The sequence below is a fragment of the Equus asinus genome, chromosome 22, assembly GCF_041296235.1.
Source record: "Equus asinus isolate D_3611 breed Donkey chromosome 22, EquAss-T2T_v2, whole genome shotgun sequence".
Classification (NCBI taxonomy): Eukaryota; Metazoa; Chordata; class Mammalia; order Perissodactyla; family Equidae; genus Equus; species Equus asinus.
In genome coordinates, this window is record NC_091811.1 from 64,263,141 (window position 1) to 64,283,521 (window position 20,381).

The 20,381-nt window shown below is 42.0% G+C and overlaps 1 protein-coding gene across 4 annotated transcripts in view; it reads left to right on the forward strand.

Annotated features, from left to right (window-relative positions):
- Positions 1-17,128, forward strand: part of SRGAP1 (SLIT-ROBO Rho GTPase activating protein 1) — a 258,624-nt gene extending 241,496 nt beyond the window's left edge. For all 4 annotated transcript variants that reach the window (XM_044755489.2, XM_044755491.2, XM_070494908.1 and 1 more), the window contains 4 exons: positions 5,418-5,598; positions 6,893-7,027; positions 7,157-7,496; positions 12,069-17,128. In XM_044755489.2, the coding sequence (XP_044611424.1) occupies positions 5,418-5,598; positions 6,893-7,027; positions 7,157-7,496; positions 12,069-12,446 (1,034 nt within the window). In that variant the 3' untranslated portion in view covers positions 12,447-17,128. The remainder of the gene's footprint in view (positions 1-5,417; positions 5,599-6,892; positions 7,028-7,156; positions 7,497-12,068) is intronic.
- Positions 17,129-20,381: the final 3,253 nt, after the last annotated feature.

Sequence of the window (20,381 nt, forward strand, 5' to 3'; positions counted from 1 at the left end):
ATTCTCCCTTGTTCTCTTTTAAGTCCTTTAAGGTTTTGTTTTTCACACATAGGTCTTTATTCTAGCAGGAATTTATTTGGAGATATGGTGTGAGGTAGGGGTCCGTTCCTTTTTTCTCCGTATGGATACACCATTGCCCCAACTGTCCTAGCCTTGATTGTGCTTTCTCCGCTGCTCCACACCTGTGTTATAAATCGAGTGTGTCTACTCATGTGTCTGTTTCTGGGCTCTGTTCTCTTCCATTGGTCTCCTTGTCTGTTCCTACATCACCATCTTAATTTTGTTACCTTTTAATAAATGTTAATATTTGGCAAATTAAGACTCCTGACTTTGTTCCTCTTAACAGTTCCTGGCCCTTTGCAATTTCACTTAAATTTTAGACTCAGTTTTTAAGTTCTTAAAACAAACGAAAAAAAACCTGAAAACCTGTTGGGGTTTCGAATGCAGTTGCTCTGATTCTACCTGTATTAATGTGGAGAGGATTGATATTTTATAATATTCAGTCTTCCAATTCACAAACATATTTCTAGTTACTCAATGTCTCCCAATAAACTTTTATGCTTTTCTCTGTAGAGATCATTTTTTCTTTTTCTAACTTCTTAAGTTTAATGCTTAACATCCCTTTTCAACACTTTTTCAATATGAACATATAAAGCTGTCACTTTTCTCTTAGTACCTCTTTCGCTGTATGCATGATCCTTTTATTCTCCCTCCAGCTGTGACTAATCGGCTTTAAACCCATCCGTTGAATTTTTATGTTTAATTTTTTTTCTACAAGTTCTGTTTACTTCACTTTCGTGTGTGCTGCTTGGTCGTTTTTTATAGTCTTCTGCTCTTACTCATAATATTAATCCTTTCATTGTTTTGGATTATATGTCTGATAATTCTAATATCTGAAGTCTTCCTGGATTTTTATTGGCTCCTGCTCATTGAGTCTTATTTTCCAGTGTGTTTTGTAGTTTCTTTACTTATTTCTTGGAACTTGGTGGAATTCCTTTAGGCTCAGTTGAAGGTAGGTTCCTTCAGAGAGGGTTTTCATTTATTTCCACCTGGGGCACAATCAGGTTGGGACTACATTGGATTTTTAGCTTGAGATTTTCCAGGCCACCAAGGTAGTGTGAACTGAAAATGCAAACCTCCCTGAGGAGTGGAATGTGGTTGGGATTCTTAGAGATGATCTGTTCCAAGGTTTGAGAGAGATTATTTCCTCAAGTCCAGGGGTTGGAAGGGTTAGGAGGTAGGGGGTGGTTACAATCTATGGAGAAGTGTGGAGGGCTAGAAGGGAGGAAGATTTCTAGAACTAGAAGTTCACTGTGACACTGAGAGTGTGATCCGTTGTGGGCGCTTAGATTCTCCACGCGGGGCAGGCCCTGGACTTAGTCTTTTGTGCAAAATGAAAGCTTAAGTTAACCAGGCAGGGAAATGCCCTCAAGGCAAACTCTGACTCGCATTTTCTAGTGTTCTGTTTACCTCGCCTGGGTTTCCACTTTTCTTTGAGTTTTTGGTCTTTGGCATTCATTACTGTCACGGTAGCTTATTAATGCAGTTACAAAGATTTGTTTTTAATCCAGCATTTTCAGTTGATTTCAGCAGGAGGGTAATTAGGGTGTCTAATGTCCACCCTCTGCTGAAAAAAGAAAGTTTGTGCTTTTAAACATAAGACGGATTGGCATTTTTAGAACATAAGAAGACATTCTTTGAAGCGAGAGCTGTGTTGTTGCTTTTCAAAGTCTCAGAGCCCCACCTCCACCACCATGTTCCTTTGTCTTGAGTTTCTTTGTTTCTCTATATGGTTCATTCCTTCTTCACTGCTGACTTCTCTAAGTATTTCCTTGCTTTCCCCAGTGGCAGGAAAAGCCAAGACAAAGCTCCAGCCATCTCTCTTCCCAAACATCAGGCTCACCACCATGCCGTCTGTCAGTTGTTCTTACCCCTTGACTACAAAAGAGAAGCTTTGCCGAGGGCTCTGTGTTTTAGATAACATTTTGATCATGTTCACCTGATTTTGCTGGAAGGAAAAGCATTGCTTCTAAAGGACAGATACCCTTGCCCACAGCCAGCCTCTGAAGTCCTGCAACTAAATGAACTAGCGCATTGATTGTCTTTTTGATTGCCCGGGTATTATATTTTCTTTTCTCTGTTATGGCATCACTAGAGAGAATAGCTTTTGTTTCCAAAGGAGAAGCTGTCACAGAACAAAACCATCATCTGCAAGGGCAGTTGGTAACAGATCTAGGAGGAAAGTGTCAGGGACAGCAAGGTCCCAAAGAGAAAGTGTGATGTACTAATGTTTTATATAAAACAACAAGAAATGGAAATATAAGACTTGACAGCCCCAGGCAGTCAGAAAATCAGTTCTACTGAATTTTCTTTCCCTTTGCACAAAATTATAATAGCCATGCAGGAAAACGAAGTTATCATGTTATACTCTTATTCTTGTTCTTGATAGCAGCTGCATTCCACAGGGTCTCTGCAGGGCCTTAAACCATGCGACTCTCTCTGAAAGGGGGCTGATGCTCTTCCCACCCTGGGATCGATGTGCTCTGCCGTGACTAGACTCAGATGTGTATAAATAGCTTATTGATTGACATTTGACTGTCAAGTGACTCTCGTGGGAGCAGAAAGAGTCAAAGTAATGAAATCGCTTAGAATTACTAGTTGATGTAGTAGGCTTACCAATAAAATGTACTTCTGGTTCATCTGGTCGTTCTTTCGTAGCCTCTCCACATTTAAATTAAATAAGCAGAGTCTGATAATCCTGTTGCTAGTTGTTTCAAAAATAAAAAGAAGAGATAATCATAGAGGTCATGATTAATGAAATTATGATAAAATATGCCTATACCTGTTAAATAGTCTTAAACAGCCCTTGACCAGCATTGACAGTGTATGATGGGATGGCATTAAAGAGCATTCAGGGTTCTCTCTTCATTTCCTTTTGACCAGTACAGAGATGTACACTGTGTTATGGGCTTGTATCTTTCCATTTCCTCTAGTAAAATGAAATTTAAACACGTGGGCGTATATTCACATAGATATTTGCAAATTACATGTCATGAAGTTCTTTTTAATAAATGTCATGTCTTCATTCCTCCACAGATATATTTGTGTCCCCTACTTCACTGACATATTTATTTCTGTCCCCCAAGGAGAACTGGGGTAAAAAAATTATCATCTGTCGTCACAGATCAACCAGAATTTATTCTTTATCCGCAAGTTTAGAACAAACTATAAAGTCAATCCCTTTGACTATAAAGTTATATTCCCTCCTCTATGAAGCAGACTTGTAGATACTTCGTAAAGCTGCTATTTATATTGCTTTAATGAAGAAAATGTAATTTTAGGGAGGAATACTAGAATGTTAACATATGATCTAAAAGCTAAATTGTTAAAGGACTTAAGCTGTTGTTTTAAAATTATTTTTACAGCTACTCTGCTGAGCCGTATACTACATGCACATTATAGTGTTGTGCTTCTGCAATATGAAATATTATTCACCTTAAACATTATCCACTAGCAAAAAGAGGGGGCATTTTCTTTGTCTTTATTTTAAATGTATAGCTGAAATTCACCCAGGCCCTTTATATAAGGTAAAACCTAGGCTTTTTCACTGTGTTTGTTGATTCTTATGCCTTTGCCTTACATGTCCCAGAGAGTGTTTGAGTTTATCAAGTGAGAAAGAAGTCTAGCTGGCTATCTGAGGACTTCTTATGCAGTTTATTCAATATAAGTATGACAGATATTGAAGATACTGCAATAAACTTTGGAAAAAATAAACTCTCTTAAAGGGGAAGGTTTGTTACCAAGGGAAATAGAAGACAGTTTGCTGAGAAAATATTTGACAGGCAGGTTTTAATCTGTTATGTATGTGCGCATATTCTAGAGTATTTGGAAACTAATGCAAGCTCAGTTTTTAGCAAATGAGGCATCGTTCATGGCGTAGGTCTATTTCTGTAAGCATAACCCAGTTGTCCTGGCTCTTTGTAATTCTGTTTATTGTTGATTAAATGTTTACTCACCTACTGTTGGTAGCAGGGGTGAGGATGGAGTGATGGTGAGAGAGGGCAGGAAAGATCGTAAGGCCCCAAACTGAGGAGCTTTTTGCAATAAACTGAATCACAGAAAGTACCTGTTGTAGTTGTTTTATTTAGTTTGTCCTCTTATTTGCCTTCAATAAATGTGGTCAGAATTAGATCAAGCCAAAATTCCAATTCTAGTCCCAGAATTCAATATCTTTTTTTTTTAACTTTGTATTTTGAGATCATTGTAGATACTTATTCAATTGTAAGAAATAATACAGAGAGATCCCACAGGCCCTTCTCCCAGTTTCCCCAATGGTAATATCTTACATGACTGTGCTGTTATCACAGCCAGAAAACTGACATTAGACAATCCGTCCACCATGTTCACACTTCACCAGTTTTTACATGCACTCATTCATGTGTTTACTTAGTTCCTTCCAGTTTTACCACATGTACAGATTTGTGTGACCACAACTATAGTCAAGATAAAGGACAGTTCCATCACAAGGATCCCTCGTGCCACCCTTTTATAGCCTTCCATCGCCTCCCCCACCCCCACCTCTCACAACCACTAGTCTATTCTCCATATCTATTATGATGTCATTTCAAGCAAGCTATATAAATGGAATGATATGGTATGTAACCTTTTGAGATTGGCTTTTTTCATTGACCACGCTCCCTTGAATATCTTTTGACCTCCAGAAAATATAATTTTTGCCTCTAGTCTTTTAAATTGGGTACAGGGCATGCTAAGTTATGCTTGTTTCATGGGTAATATCCAAAATTTGTCACTGATACTAGAGAAAACAAAGTTATTTTGCCTGTTGGTGGTAGTTTGAAGATGTGATAGTGCCAAAAAAAGTACATGAGGAATTAAATGTATTCAAATAATATTTAATGTGGCAATTTTTGTAAACGTGATTTTTTTTTTTAAATCAACAAGTAAAGCATAAACTTCCTAGTGTTCTGGGATACTGATTTTCCCATGTTGGAAATGGTATTAACATGTTGCAAGGGGACTCCATCAATGTCAAAATGATATGGGAGCAATTGTGGAGGATCTTACAACCCAAAGAGAGATTCTGTATATCATATTGCAAAGTTTAAAGTATTTTGTATTAAACTGTCATTATATCTCTAGTAAGAGGCTGTGGAAATTAAGATCTAACATTCAGTTTTTCTTTGCCTGAAAAACTGGTGACAGCAAGAGAATGTTTTCCTGTAACTCATTTAACAGCCTCATTTTCTCCTGCTTTGTTGATTTGTTTATTACCGTGTTCTGTCTGGATATTAAAATGGCCTTGTTTATTTCTAAGGCCTCATCTAGACCTTTCAGATAGTGTATGATGCCTTCCTAACAACCTTGTCCCTCACTGTTTTCTGGTGCGTTCTTTGTAGAATGTGAGCCAATAGAAGCCATCGCCAAGTTCGACTACGTGGGGCGATCCGCCAGAGAGCTGTCCTTCAAGAAGGGCGCCTCGCTGCTGCTCTATCACCGCGCGTCCGAGGACTGGTGGGAGGGAAGGCACAACGGCATCGACGGGCTCGTGCCCCACCAGTACATCGTGGTGCAGGATATGTGAGTAGTCCCAGCTCCCATCGCCAGGGTGCTCCCGAGGGAGGACTCCAGCCATGGTTCTTAAACTGACCTTGGTCTTGGGAGAAGAGAGCAGAAGGGATTCCAGAGCCAAAACGTCTCAGCTGAGCACAGTCTTTACCGTGCTCCTGGGTCTTCGCTCACAGTGCTCGGGGGCCAGCGGGTCTTCATCTCTCAAACTCTATGAGGGGGCTCAGGGCAAGGACGAGTGAGGGACGCCTTTGGAAGCGTTCAGGTCCTTAGAAAAATCCCCTGTGCAAAGAAGAGCTTGAAGAGCTGAAGTGACATTGCTAAGTCCAAAACCTGTGGGGCTCTTCTCTGAGCGTCTGACTACTGTTTCAATTCCAGGTTCCCAAAGAAGACACTGGCCTAAAGTCTAAAAAGAGTCATCTCCAGGCTGCTTTTCTTCTTTTTAATTTTGCTGATGAGGGCCAGTGGCATAGTGGTTAAGTTCGCACGTTCCGCCTCCACAACCCAGGGTTCCTGGCCAGGATCCTGGACCCGACCTATACACCACTCATCAAACCATGGTGTGGTGGCATCCCACATACAAAGTAGAGGAAGACTGGCACAGATGTTAGCTCAGGGCCAGTCTTCCTCACTAAAAATAATAAAAATAAATAATAATAATTTTGCTGATGTGAAAGCTCTAATTTCAAAAAGAGATGTGAATTTGGTCATAATATCTTAAGTGAAAGAATCAGGTTACAAAATAATATGTACAGTGTAATCCCTGTTTTGTGAATACAGGCATTCACAATGCAGCACCAATTTAAGAGCATCTTTTCAAGGAAGAGAAATATACCACATAAAATGTATACAATGATTAAATGATTCAGCCTAACTTTAGAAATGTTAAAAATGTGTCTCTCAGAATCCAAGGAATATTATATGTGTGTATACACAGACACGCAGTCACCTATGTCTAAGGTATGATGTAACATATAAGTTTCTATAGTGTAAACACCATACACATGGATGCATATATCGTAGGTATGAATCCTTGGCATAGAAAAAAGTGTAGAAGGATATTTTCTAACATTCCAGCAGTAGTTGTCTCTAGATGTTATGTCACAGTAGGGGTGATTGTTACTTCCCTCTTTTCAATATATCTGAATTTTCCAATATACCTGAAATGAAACTGTGTTATTTTTATTATGAAAAGGAAAAGGTCATGTTAATAAGAGAAAGACTTACATACGTAAATGCCTTCACTTATTTTTTTGTCCCCATTCATCTAGCAAAAGACCCTGACTCTTGATTGTCACTGTTTCAGGGATGACACATTTTCAGACACTCTGAGCCAAAAAGCCGACAGCGAGGCCAGCAGTGGGCCAGTCACTGAGGACAAGTCTTCATCCAAGGACATGAACTCCCCCACGGACCGGCATCCCGATGGCTATTTGGCCAGGTAGGTGGAGTCTGGTCGTCAGGCTCCTGAACCTCCCCTCTCCCAGGAGCTCTGAGGAGCCACAGTCCTGAGGATCACCCAGTGTGATACGCTCTCCTGTTTGCTCTCTCTCTCTCTCTGTATGTTTAGACAAAGAAAAAGAGGAGAGCCGCCCCCTCCAGTGAGGCGTCCTGGCAGGACCAGTGATGGCCATTGCCCCCTCCACCCCCCGAATGCTCTTTCCAACTCCTCAGTTGACCTGGGGTCCCCAAACCTGGCCAGTCACCCCCGGGGCCTGCTGCAGAACCGTGGCCTCAACAATGACAGTCCTGAGAGGAGGCGCCGGCCGGGCCACGGCAGCCTGACCAACATCAGCCGGCATGACTCCCTTAAGAAGATCGACAGCCCTCCCATTAGAAGGTCCACGTCATCAGGGCAATACACAGGCTTCAATGACCACAAGCCCCTGGACCCCGAGACAATTGCTCAGGTAGGATCCCTTTGATGGACTAGTACTTGCTGGGTAGTTGGGGTGTGATGAAGGAGCTGAGCAGGATTGACTTTTTTGTACCCAGTTTTTTGTATAGAACCGACTAAAGAAAACAGAAAGGGAATCAGCCCATTCTTTACTTTAAAGCCCGACTATGGGTCTCTTTTGAAGAACCTTTTGTTACTGGAGGGACCCAAGTGTATTAGGTTCATATTGATTAAACAGAGACATGGCAGAAATGAAGGACCCCAGGGCATTCAAACACATCATTGCTAAATAGCCAGGAAAATTCTGAAAAAGAAGAAGAATGAGGACAGACTAGCCCTACCAGATCCTAAATGCATGCTAAAGATAGTGAAACAGACAAACTGATGGAACAGAGTGGAGGGCCCAGAAACAGAAACATTTTACTATATGATAAAGAGGACACTTGCAACTTAGGAAATGACGGATTAGTCAATAAATAATAGGAGAAATAATGGTTAGCTGTTTGAAGAACAGCAGGTCTGGCTCCTGCGTCACTCCTGAATGCACGTATGTCTTCACTTCCCAACAGTTACTGCAGAGAAGGGCAGTAACTTTTTAATTAATTAATTTAAATTTTTAATTTAATTTTAATTAAAAAATTAGTAATTTTTCCTAGTGATTAGAACTGACAAAGTAAAAGTAAAACAGTATTAATGGATTTTGCCATCGGCCTACCATTCTTCCCTCTAGTTCTTTTTGCAACATAGGCCATCGGAAAAGACGTGTGTAGTCAGGGACAAAGGCGGGGAATAGATTCAGGGTTTGCCATTTGAGTAGTCTGAAGCATCTTCCAGCTGCCAGTGAAGCTTAAAAACTAACTAAATAAATCAAAAAAGAGTGAAAGAGAAATGAATGAAAAACGTGGGGAGGTCCTAAAGATGGATTATTTTTAATAATAAGCGCCCAAGGAAACCCGCATTGATATGACAAATTTCCAAGCTATTTTCATTGTCCTAATGAAAAACAGTTTTGGATAGAAAATTAGATTGTGTGAGGAGTTTAATGTCTTTTTTTAAAGAAATTAAACCAATTTTAAGTGCACAGTAATTTCTCAGCATAAATCAAAAAGACTTTCGACCTTTTGGTTTTCTCTATTTGGAGCGCTATGCAGGACCCTTTGAGGCCTATTTAGAGCCAGTGATATTTGACTATAGCTGAATTTAATGATTTGAGGAATCCATAACATCACTGCTTGCAGTAGGCAGGTGAAACAGGATTTAGGTTAGAGAGACAGGGAATTAGGAGTTTGGGAGTGGGAAGGCGTAATAAGGTCTGTTTAACCCTTTTGCTTCTAGAAACAGGAAATCTTTTAATTGTAAATCATAAAAACAAAAATTCAACAGATAAACCAGACTCTGCACTTTCTCTCTGGGGCAAAGACTTGTAAAAAAAAAAAAAAACAAATCCATATGTTTAGCATCAAATGGAAACCACATATGAAAATAATCACTTGAAAAGTGATGTCACCCTCACAGAATGGCTTCCAGCTGTGTCCTTTATTTATCTTTCCATCTTGCCTCCAGATTTTCCCATGAGGACAAGTAAGCCTGCTATCATGGTGTTCATACAAAAAACATGCAAATTCTTTTGTTAAACAAATCAATGGAATCCCTGATGGAGCTTTTACAAAAACTTCAGCATCCATATGTGATCATCGTGTCTTGGAATAATCCTGTAGCAAACCTTTATTGAGCCCTTACTGTACTGTAGGCCAGGTCCCATACCAGGCTTTCTAGATGCAAAGTTACATCGATAGCCAGCCTCTGCCTGAAGATGCTTAGAATTCAGTGGGGGAATGGACATGGAAATCAGTTACCTTTGTGCACTGCCATAAAGGTGATGCCCCAAGTGAATGGAAGCCCTGGGAATGTAGAGGAAAAGCATTTCAACCAGACCACAGCAGTGTTGCTCCACCTACCCTATTTCACACAGTGTTCCACCTGTGTGTGTGTGTGTGTGTGTGTGTGTGTGTGTGTGTGGTAAAAAGCATAACATCTTAACCATGTTTAAGTGTACAGTTCAGTAAGGTATATTCACATTGTTGTGAAACAGATCTCCAGAAGTTTTGCATCTTGCCAAACTGAAACTCTATACCCATTAAACAATTCCCCATTCCCTCCCCAGCCCCTGGTAACCACCATTCTACCTTCCGCTTCTATGAGTGTGACTACCTCATATAAATGGAATCATACAGCATTTGTCTTTTTGTGACTGGCTTATTTCACTTATCATAATGTCCTGAAAGTTTATCCACGTTGTAGCAGATGGCGAGATCTCTTTCCTTTTTAAGGCTGAATAATATTCCATCGTGTGTGTGTGTGTGTGTGTGTGTGTGTGTGTGTGTGTATATATATATATATACACACCACATTTTGCTTAGCCATTTGTGTATCGGAACACACTCCACCTTTTTGAAGCAGATATTTTGTAATTTCCCATTTGCCATCTGAAATAAATTGATAAATGATATAACTAATTTGAAAAAACAGATAAAATTCTAAATATAATATAAATAAAAAATGAAATAAATATTAAAGCAAATGTGTTTCAGTTAATGCTTGACTACACTAGAAGACAAAAGAAGTAGTAAAAAGCCTTCACCGACATGCAGAGTTACCATAAATACAACAATTAAAAATGCGCATTGATGGTGCCGGCCCGGTGACATGGCAGTTAAGTTCACACGTTCTGCTTCGGGGGCCTGAGGTTCACCAGTTCAGATCCCAGGTGTGGACCTACACACCACTTACCAAGCCATGCTGTGGCAGGCGTCCCACATATAAAGTAGAGGAAGGTGGGCATGGATGTTAGCTCAGGGCCAGTCTTCCTCAGCCAAAGGAGGAGGATTGGCGGCAGATGTTAGCTCAGGGCTAATCTTCCTCAAAAAAAAAAATGCACGTTGATATCAAAGTGTATTAAGTTCATTGGTCTTAATTCAGATTCCATGAAGGGTGTTTCCATCAGTAAGGTGATTTTTCTAAAACAGTGGACCACTTTTGGTCATACAGTTCTAATCAAAACAAAGTATAATTTACATCTTAGCTGCATTCCTAGAAAACCTTAACACCGTGAAAAAAATACTTTATGTTTATATACAAAAAAGAGTTAGGTTTTATCAATAACTCAATAAAAAAAATAAAAAAAATTTAAAAAAAAAGATTCCAATACTAATAGAAGAACGTCTATTCTTAGGAACAGCACACTGATAAAATGAGGTTATCTAAACAGAAAGTACACGCTTGAAAAGCTAGTAAATGTGTCTACACATGGAGTCAAGGCAGGTGAACCAGATTCTGGATGAACGAAACTACCGTATATGACTTTGAAAACCAAACTGCATTTTGCACCTATCTCACGGAGAGAACTAGCAGAGCAGACTTCCATGACTCTTCACTGACAAAATCCTACTTACCAAGCAAGAACTACTGGTAAAAATGATTATCACAGAAGTACAATCAGGAAAAATATTATTAACATTAATACCATAAATTAAAATGCTTGTAGCAGCTGAATTATGTATCAAGAGTATTTATACAATCACAGCAAATAACTGAAATATCTCAAAGTATCTTGTACACCACTACTGGGCTCAGAAAACGATGGCAAAAAGCAATGAAAATATTAAATCTCATTATTGATCTACTAGCTTTGATTATTTAATATTAGTATAGTTATTTTGGGTTTCTTTTAAATTGCACAAAATAAACAGTAATTTTTCTTTTAATAACTTTTTAAGTTAGATGAAAAATTAATTAAAAATAAAAGATACAATTATAAAAAAAAAAAGAGTTAGGTTTCAGGCTCTGGTTATTATAAACAGGATTTTCACCTACATAAATGTCTGAAGGCCATTCCAAAGTTGAATGAGATGTGGGGCAATTCATCGCATGTAGCTGTGCAGGACATTTGCAAGATACCTAGTATGCACGGCCCCTGCCCACCAAATGCCAATAGCACCACCCCGTTATTGTGACATTTCAAGATACACACACACAAACACCATGTTACAAAAATGCCCTCGGTGGGGCAGCTCCACATCCATTGAGGGCCGCTGAATAGGAGCATCAGGGAGGCCTAAACTGAATTTTGAAGACCTGCTAGGAGTTAGCCAGGAGTTACTGCATGGTTAGTGCTCAAAAACTGTTGAATGAATGAAAGAAGCCTGATTTTTCAATCCGATTCACATTTATTTCTTGAGAAATTGTTGCAATATCTAAATGTAAGCTATCTTTACCATATGCTGAAAGAGAATTCTATGTAATAAGTCAGCATGCAAGGTAGAAAGCACCAGAAGGCTACCTGGTGCCTTAGCATGGCAAATGTTGGCTCCGTGGCTCCATGAGCCATTGCATCTTGGTTTCCTGAACAGTCAGAGTCACGAGAACTGTGTGCGATGGCATCATGTTAACGCAGCCTGCGGACTAGGAAGTTGAAACATCCGTGCCTCGGCTGGCCTGTTTGCTTTGCAACGAGGTGTATGGGTTTCTATAGGTTAGAATTCATCATCATTCTACTCTGTGTCTCTCTCTGGTTGTTTTGCAACAGGATATTGAAGAGACGATGAACACTGCTTTGAATGAACTCCGGGAGCTGGAGAGGCAGAGCACAGCCAAGCATGCCCCCGACGTGGTGCTGGACACCCTAGAACAAGTGAAAAACTCTCCCACCCCGGCCACCTCCACGGAATCTCTCAGCCCTTTGCACAGCGTTGCCCTCAGGAGCTCGGAGCCTCAGATTCGCCGGAGCACGAGCTCCTCCAGTGACACAATGAGTACTTTCAAGCCCATGGTGGCGCCCCGAATGGGTGTGCAGCTGAAGCCACCCGCCCTGCGGCCGAAACCTGCTGTTCTTCCAAAAACAAACCCCACCATAGGACCTGCCCCGCCTTCCCAGGGTCCCACAGACAAGTCTTGCACAATGTAAAAACCAGCTGAGCAAGGTCATTCGGGGAGGTGATTAGAAAAAGACAATGGATTAGTGACAAAAGTCAACGATCCATAAATTTCCTTAGTTTTGTGCTTATAACTGGAGATCTTTTGGCTTTTCTATGTTCTCAAATGTAATGTCTGCGACTAGCTAAATTAACACGGGCATTTGTATTTTGTAATTTCTTTCTTTTTTTTTTAAATAACTGGACATATCTTATGTCGTTTTAAAGACAATAGAAACACTTAGACTTACTTGAAAATCCAATGCTGCACCATTTGTAATGAAGGCAACACCACTCTGCTCTCCACATTGTACAGTACTTCAGGTACAGCGTAGCCCAGGTGAGTCAGAAATGTCTGGATCCGAAGGCTCGAGAAGCTGAGTTCCAGGCCTTGGAGTGTAACCCGTGTTGGTCTGTGGCACTTGGGGTAATGACTGAAGCGCCATGACGGCATTGACTGGTAGCTGACAGTGAGCACCTCTGATGCCGTGCCGTGGGGCAGAGTCCAGCTCATGCTAAAGCCCTGCCGTTGTCACAGTGGGATATTCCGGTGATTGCCTCTTTCATAACGGTCGTTTCCCCGGGTCCAGGTTAAAGACAGCGGAAGGGGGGAACCTCTACAGTTAGTGCTTGAACCGAACCTGGGAAAGGAGAGAGAGACAGCCCTCCCGAGCTATTGATGCGACTCTGCCAGGCGCTGGAGGATTTCCAAGTGCATCTCCCGCATTCACAAGGACCAGAGCAGTCTAATTTAAAGACTTTCTGGTTCCACTGCTCCACAAATTCCTTCGGAGATCTGTTGTTTAATAAGTGACTAGAAAATCCTTCTAGCTCCCCTGAAGTCCCCGTGTTCTCCTCTGGAAATGGGGAAAGCCAGCAGCGCACGCGTCCTTGGCTCTTGTAAACATGCTACAGAGGCTGGAGGATCCCAAGTGGAACCCCCAGCCCTCCTCCGCGTGCGTCTCTTTGAGCCGGCCTAGAACTGGCTGTGGTACTGGCCGGAGGTGGGAGCATTTCCTTGTCGTTCCAGGATGCTTTCCTCCCAATTTTGCACCCTGGAACCATGATTTTTCTTTTCTCTTTTTTTCAGATGGTCTCTACATAACTCACATAGTCACTCCATTAGGGACCCTCTTTGTCTGACATCCTAGCACATAGCAGATTCTTTAGCCCACATTTATGCTATATTTTCCATCTAAAAAAGGTTGCTTTGAATTCACTTGTTTTTACTAAGGTACAAATCACCACTCTCCTACCAGCCGCAGCTTATATCATCTGTAAATCTATGAGCATTTTATCTACTCTGTCATTGAACTTACTGATGAAGAGACTTGGTGGTTGTTTTTTTGTTTTTTTAAGGAAAATTGGGTGGCCAAAACTAACCCTTTTGAACCACCAATGATTTCCTCCTAGGTTTGCTTTCAAACTGGCAGCCAATTGCATGCCACCTAAGAGTTACACAGTGTAGACTTTATCGGCCCATTGGGGAATGCGCCGTGCGGGAAAGAAGGAGGATCTGTCCTAAAATCAAGATCGTTACTTTGATCTCTCCCTCCATTTGCCAGTCTGATCATTCTAATGCAGAGATTAAATTAATGAGATATTGTTACCTTTCAGTGTCACAGTGCTGCTTGCTTGCCTGCAGTCTAATTTCATGAAAGATTGAATAGTGGAATTTTTTTCCCAAGTATTTCCGGGTATGGTAAACTTCTAAACCTCTGAATTTTCAGAACCATCCTTTTTGCCTGTTTGCAAAAAGAGGCCCAGCTCAGCATCTTGTCCAACCCCTCACCATTTTGAGCTTTCGTGGTCCTGCGTCACCTTGGACACCATGGAGACCCAGCCAGGACTGAGTCTTTAAAGCTTTGAAACAATTTTCCCAAATCCCCTAGGAAATTTAAACTTTCATAAATAATCTCCTGGTTCTTTCCGGATTCCGCTCTGGTTCTAATTCTCTGCCACTAGATGGGGAAACAGAAGCAGAGAATAAAGATAGAAGTAATGGTGGGGAGGGGGGTTTAAATCGTTTAGAAATTAAAAAGATTCTTAAAAACCGTTTTCCATCTTTGATGGAAAAGTAAAGTCTTAACAGAGGGCATCGAAAGGACAGAGTTGCTTTGAATTTATTTATTAATTTTGGGGGTCTTTTACAAGCTTTAGCTTTTCGGATCTTCCTCCCGCAAGCTCATTTCTTCAGCCAGCTCCCTGGTCATCCTCCCCACTGTCTCCTCTCTTTGGTGTTTACACCCATGGTGGAGTGAGGCTTGCCTTTCCACCACCAAATCAGGGCTCTGCTGCCTTGGACGCAGAGGACATGCTGCTCTGGAGCCTCAGAGACCGTGCCTTCCTCCAGGAAACAGCTCCTCACACGCCATCGCTCCCTCACTTTACCTGGCTCTGTCTTTTCTCCCTGACCCGCTGTTGTCACCCTGAGGCTGTTTTGTGTGTGTGTGCAATTCCCAGGGAAGGACGTGACCTCAGAGTGAGTAAGCACTCAATAAGGACTCACCTCTCCTTAATTTGTTAAATCTGCAGCTTCCAGGGATAAGACAAAGTGGCCACTTCACAAAGGATCCAAAATAACACCCAGTGAGCTCCTTAAAAGCTTCAGCAGCTGAAGGGGTCCCCTGGTGCGTGGCCTTCTCTATAGCCACAGCTGTAACACACAGTGGGGAGGTGGAAAGGCACAAGGCATAGGGAGAGAAAGAAAATGTGTCCTTGACATGTTATGCCCCAGTTTCAAGGATCTTCTTAGTCCTCGTGCAGTGTGGGAAGGGGGTCATTTTGATGATGGATAAATGATGGTTCTACAAAAATTACCTGACTCCGCGTACACAAGAGTATGTATTCACAGTTGATGGATCTCTGTTCAGGTCTCATCCACAGAGCTCACTGAGTCAGATTGACCAGATTGGTTCCTTGGTTTGGGTCGGGGGTGTTGGGAGTGAATTGTTCTATAGAGTGAAAGGTACTTAATGCAGATTTTCTGATGAGTGTTCTGTAAATTATTTCAACCTGCTGAATGGAACTTCGTGGAGCTCCATGTTCAAGTTCAGTGTCAACATCATTATTCGGCAGTTTTGCACATTTTCACACAATGTGATCTGACTTTGGTGCCCCCTGAGCCGTCCGTAGAGTAACCTGCAGCAGGGTCCCAGTGAATCGACCGCATTGAAGGTGGACTGTGACCGACGGATGTTGAGCACCAGCGCTCAGAATGGATCAGCTCAGAGTTTTCTGTCTTCGTGCTTTTGCCATTCCCAAAAATGGCTTTATAATTTAATTAAGGAAAAGAAAAAAGAGCGGGTAGTGGTCTCCTTAGCATTTGCGAATGACTGAGGAAACTTCCTTCTGATCATTACAGCCTCTGAAATCCAAAGTTAAAGAGCATATTGGTCTGCTGAGGGGTTTGGAGGACTTCAGATTTGAGATGACCCTCATGTACTCCTGACCACAGCAGTGAGAGGCCGTGAATGCGGGAAATGCACTTAGGTCTGAGCCTTGCTCTGAGCTGCCCACCCTAGAGGCGCTGAGCCGGTGCAGGTTCTCTCCGTGTGTAAATGGAGCTCCCTACTGCAGCCTGGCCCAGCTCCTGAGCTGAGAACCCTACCTCCAGCCCGGCCGGGGTGTCAGGTGTGGTCCGGGGTGTCTGGCACAGCTTCCCTCTGATCAGCAAAACAAACTGGAAATCGAGCTTTCACTTACCCTGGCATACTTTGTTTAAAAAAAAAAGTCTACATGGTATAATCGAGATGGGTACCTGTATCTTTAAATTATGTAGGGAATTTTGTATGTTTAAATAATTGTACTGGGTTCCGTAATGCTTATCTTAGAAGCTGTTTAGTAAAAGAAAATATATAAACCATGCATTTGTGAATGCCCCCGCAGAGCATTCATCCAAGTTCAGTGTGTAGTGAGATGGTTATTATAGATGTTTAAAATATAGTAAGTGGCTGTGTAACAGGAGAGACTGCTATTTACCTATGGACGTAAGAGTAACTCCTGCCCAGTAATTAAATCAATATCGTCCTTTTCTGTTGGCTTGAACACTTGCAGTACTGGTAGCTTCCTGCTTGTGACTGTTACCTAATTGTGTCAATGTACATCTGTAGTATGTACATGTGAAAGTGCCTTCTACTTTAGACGAGTTTTAGCCTTGCTGTTTACTGTTGCCCACCCGCCCCTCCCCCCTCCCCCTCCCCCTCCCCCCTGCCCCGACTCCCACTGCCCACCTGAGTGTTTTGAAGCTTCCTCCTCTCCCCCAGCTGCTTCTCCATCCCCACCTTCCTGTGCCTCGGTGCTCAGTATTGTCTGTCTTGCATCCTTGTCAGTCATCAGACTGTCTCCTCGTCCTTGTCGCCTGACTGTGCCTTGCCCGCCCCCGCAGTAGCTCTCCGGTGTCCCCCTCCCGTCTTCTCCCCCTTCACGTGCTGCTGACGGCCAGCGCCGCCTGTGCTCTGTCCTGCCTCTCACCGTTACATTCCGTCTCCTCAGTGGAATTGAAGGGGGATGCTGTTACAGATGGGGAAGAGAAAACAATGTTTTGTTAATCTGTTGTGACAATGCACTTTTATGTATAGTACTGTACATTTTGGCATGTACCATTCCAGGCTTCAGTGCGCAGTCAGGCCTGTTCTTCATGGTGTATCTTTATAATAAATAAGATAGTTCTGGCCGCCTTTGTCTGCTTCCGATTTGGTGTGATTTTCCCTGGTATTTTCAATTCCTTTCTTTTCTAATCACTGTTTTCCCCCCAGAGGGCTGAGCTGCCTTATTAATGGGACACTACCTTTTTTAAAAAAATGTTTTTATCTCACTTTCATTTTAGTTTGTGAATTTGAAAAAGAGGCCTCACGCACAGGGCCATGGCCGTGAAGCCAGGGTTTTTTGTTTTGTTTTGTTTTTTAAAGACTGGCACCTGAGCTAACAACTGTGGCCAATCTGTTTTTTTTCCTGCTTTATCTCCCCAAATCCCCCCTGGTACATAGTTGTATATCTTAGTTGCAGGTCCTTCTAGTTGTGGCATATGGGACGCCGCCTCAACGTGGCCTGAGAGGTGCCATGTCCGCACCCAGGATCCGAACCAGCGAAACCCTGGGCTGCCTCAGTGGAGCACGCGAACTTAACCACTCGGCCACGGGGCCAGCCCCAAGCCAGGGTTTTTCAGAGGCATCGTTTGGAGACCCCTGTGTCTTAAGGGGAAGGCACTAGGGGTGTGTTCACTGAGAGGCTGCGTCCTGCACTGTCCTAAACACACCGATTGCAGTCGTCTCTCTAAGAAGGACTCTGCATTGTAAACCTTGTCAAGCTGATCTTTGGTTTCATTCGAATAAATTGAAATGCAAGCCATAGGTATAGCTCATGTTTAGAATTCCCCCGTGTATTGATATTTTTTCTTCAAACTTAAAAAAAGCTAACTCTTGAGGACTAGCAATACATAATAAAAAGTTTTGTAAAATGGTATTAGCAGCATGCCAGATTGAATATTGAAAAGAGATATGGAACAAAAAAAATGACATAAATCAAGGGAAAAAACTTTATGGAAGTGTAAAATACAGAAAGTGCACAAACCATTAGCGTAAGAGTTTTTACCAAGTAACACGCCAGTGCATCCGCCACCCGGATCCAGAAGCAGCATACCGTCAGCATCCTGGAAGCCAGGCTTGTGTCTCTCCAGAGTTCATCAATAGCCTATGAATAACACCACAGTTTGGTGGTGCCTGTTGTCCAACCTTCTGTAAATGGACTCACAGTATGTAGATTTGGTGTCTGGCTTCTTTTGTTGAAATTTGTGTTTGTGAAAGTTGTCCGTGTTGTTATGTATAACAGTAGGTTTTTCCCTTTTCACTGCTGTATAGAAATCTATTACATGAATATGCTGGGTGTTATATTAGTGTTTCTTGATTAAATGTTGGGTATTGTATGCAGAAATCTTTACACATGGACAAGTGAATGAAAAAAAACTCCACCAATTAAAGGAACTGTTTTCCCCAAATGTGATGGAATGACTGTGAACTAAGCCATTAGCTGGAAGGCCCACCCAAACGCAGGCAGGACCACTTTAGGCCCAGAGAGTTGAATTTAGGGGCTGCCCTGCCAGGAACACATGCCCAAGACTACAGGATTGTTCCAGAAAAACCCACTGTCCTGCATCTCCCTCCCCACTGCCCTCCAATCCAAGAGCCTCAGTCTGCCACCCCTCTCCCTGTGCACCTGTGCCCCTCACTCCCAAACTAGAATCCCACGTGGGTGTGTCTCTTGTCAGCTCCACTGATCAGATGCCAGCATCCTGTGAGAATGGTAGGAAGGCAGGCCCAAGGGAGTTTCCTGGCTTCTACCTTGGGTAGTTGGGACTTCTAAGGTGGGAAATTCCCCAACCTTGGTCTAAAGTGCCCAGAAGGTCCTGGAAGCCAAAACTGCAGCAAATTCCACTCCACAGGCCATAGATCCCTATTTGGGTTTTGAAAAATATATCAATATACCTTTGGGAAATGATCATGGTGACATTCATCATTCTTCAGAAGTAGCCTTTTGTCTATTTCTATACAGTAGACAGAAAATTTGTCTTCTACAATAAAAAAATTTAAAAGGCCATTTTATCAAGGTTAGTCCTCAGCAAGAGTGGCTGGAGAGCTGAGACTGGGCTAGAAATCAAAATGTGTGTGTGTGTGAGAGAGAGAGAGAGAGAGTGTGCTCCTGCTGGAGCCCTGAGATAACACGCATTGTTCAACATTAACGACTTGAAGGAAGTTATGGAGTGATCCAAGAGATCTCTAGCGCCAGGATATTTGCAATCCAGTTCTGGCAACTGGTAGGTGCATTCTTCACACCCAGCAGCTCTCTAGCAGGTGGGCTCCTGGGGGTAATTGGCTTTCTTTTAGCTGCTGGGGTGTGCAGCCGAAGTGCGGCACTACTGATGAGTGACCCTCTCAGCAATGACGCATTGTACTAATCTTCTGTCTTTGACATATCCAGGGACTCTCTTGTGTAAAACTCATGTCCCTCTAAAAGAAATAGATGGTAAGCTAGGAGAGAGGAGAAGCATCATCAATAGTCTGATGGCGTATTCGAAATTGTACAATGATGTGCTATTAACTGACTTGAAAATGAGATTTGGGGTTCTAAGCCTTTTGATGGAATGCATCCATAAGGGAAAAAAAACGCAACATGGTCAGGATTTGTAATAGAAAGTATGGTCTGTGAGCCAAAGATTAATAGTGCATTAGTAACTTAATATTAGCAGATGAATTAAGAGAGAGGGAAAAGGAATTTTACATAAGACAAAATCTATTACCTGGTCCTAGTTCAAACTCAGTTACTGGACTTCAACAACTCATCAACCCATGCCTCGATTTCCCAAACAGAAATAATCCACAGTGACATTTTAGTATCTTGTCTCCTAATCCTTACACTATGCTTATTTTTAGCAGCATTGAATTCATATTCTGTATATAATTGTGTATCCTTGTTGAGTTTTTCTCCATCATATCAGTTTACCTTAGAAGATGCAGTAAACGTGATTTGTAATGGCTGCACAATATTCTATCATATGAACATACCACAATTCATTTAATCATTTTCCTCTCATTGAGTGAGCCTGTTCGCAGGTTTATTCAATTGAACGCTATGTTGTAATCAGCAACTCTACATAATCATCATCTGCATTTTGGATCATTAATTTAGCACTGACTTCAACAAGTGAAATAATTGGGTTAGGGGTCAACATCTCTAAGGCTCGTGATAAATAGTGCCAGCCCATTTTCCAGAAAGATTGTACAAATTTACACGACGGCCAGCAATGTATAAGAGAGTACAACACAAGTTTAAAATACTGTCACTTGTTTCTTTGCCAATGCCATCTAAATTCTCCACAGTCTTTGCTAAAGTGCGCCCTCACATTTCCAGGTGGAAATTCCTGTTTGACTCGC